This window comes from Nestor notabilis, unplaced genomic scaffold (assembly GCF_000696875.1).
Source record: "Nestor notabilis isolate BGI_N333 unplaced genomic scaffold, ASM69687v1 scaffold14153, whole genome shotgun sequence".
NCBI classification, from domain to species: domain Eukaryota; kingdom Metazoa; phylum Chordata; class Aves; order Psittaciformes; family Psittacidae; genus Nestor; species Nestor notabilis.
In genome coordinates this window covers 1,367-1,654 of record NW_009920693.1, presented here as the reverse complement: position 1 = coordinate 1,654, position 288 = coordinate 1,367, and the positions used below count along the sequence as shown (strand labels likewise).

Here is a 288-nt window from a genome sequence, read left to right as displayed (position 1 = left end):
TAGGGCTGGCGAGGAGGTGGCCGTGACACCGCGACCCCTGCAAGCGGGAGGTGGGAACCCTCCATCCCCAACTCCTCTGCGTTCCCTCGGCCTCGCTGCCAGGCACCGCAGCAGCGCTGGCGGGGTACAACGGGGACTCGGGGTGTGTGGGTGCTGCGGGGGGCCCCGGGGCTGAGTTGGAGCCATGTTAACATTGGCCCCCCTACACCTGCTGCGTGAGCCCTGGAACACCAGCGAGGGCAACCAGAGTAATGCCACGGCTGGGGCTGGCGGCGGGGTGGGCCCGGG

The 288-nt window shown here is 70.5% G+C and overlaps 1 protein-coding gene across 1 annotated transcript in view; it reads left to right on the top strand.

The window, feature by feature from the left end:
• The first annotated feature begins 184 nt into the window (after positions 1-184).
• Positions 185-288, top strand: part of MC1R (melanocortin 1 receptor (alpha melanocyte stimulating hormone receptor)) — a 944-nt gene continuing 840 nt past the window's right edge. The window contains 1 exon segment of the mRNA XM_010010806.1: positions 185-277. Within this exon segment, the coding sequence (XP_010009108.1) occupies positions 185-277 (93 nt within the window).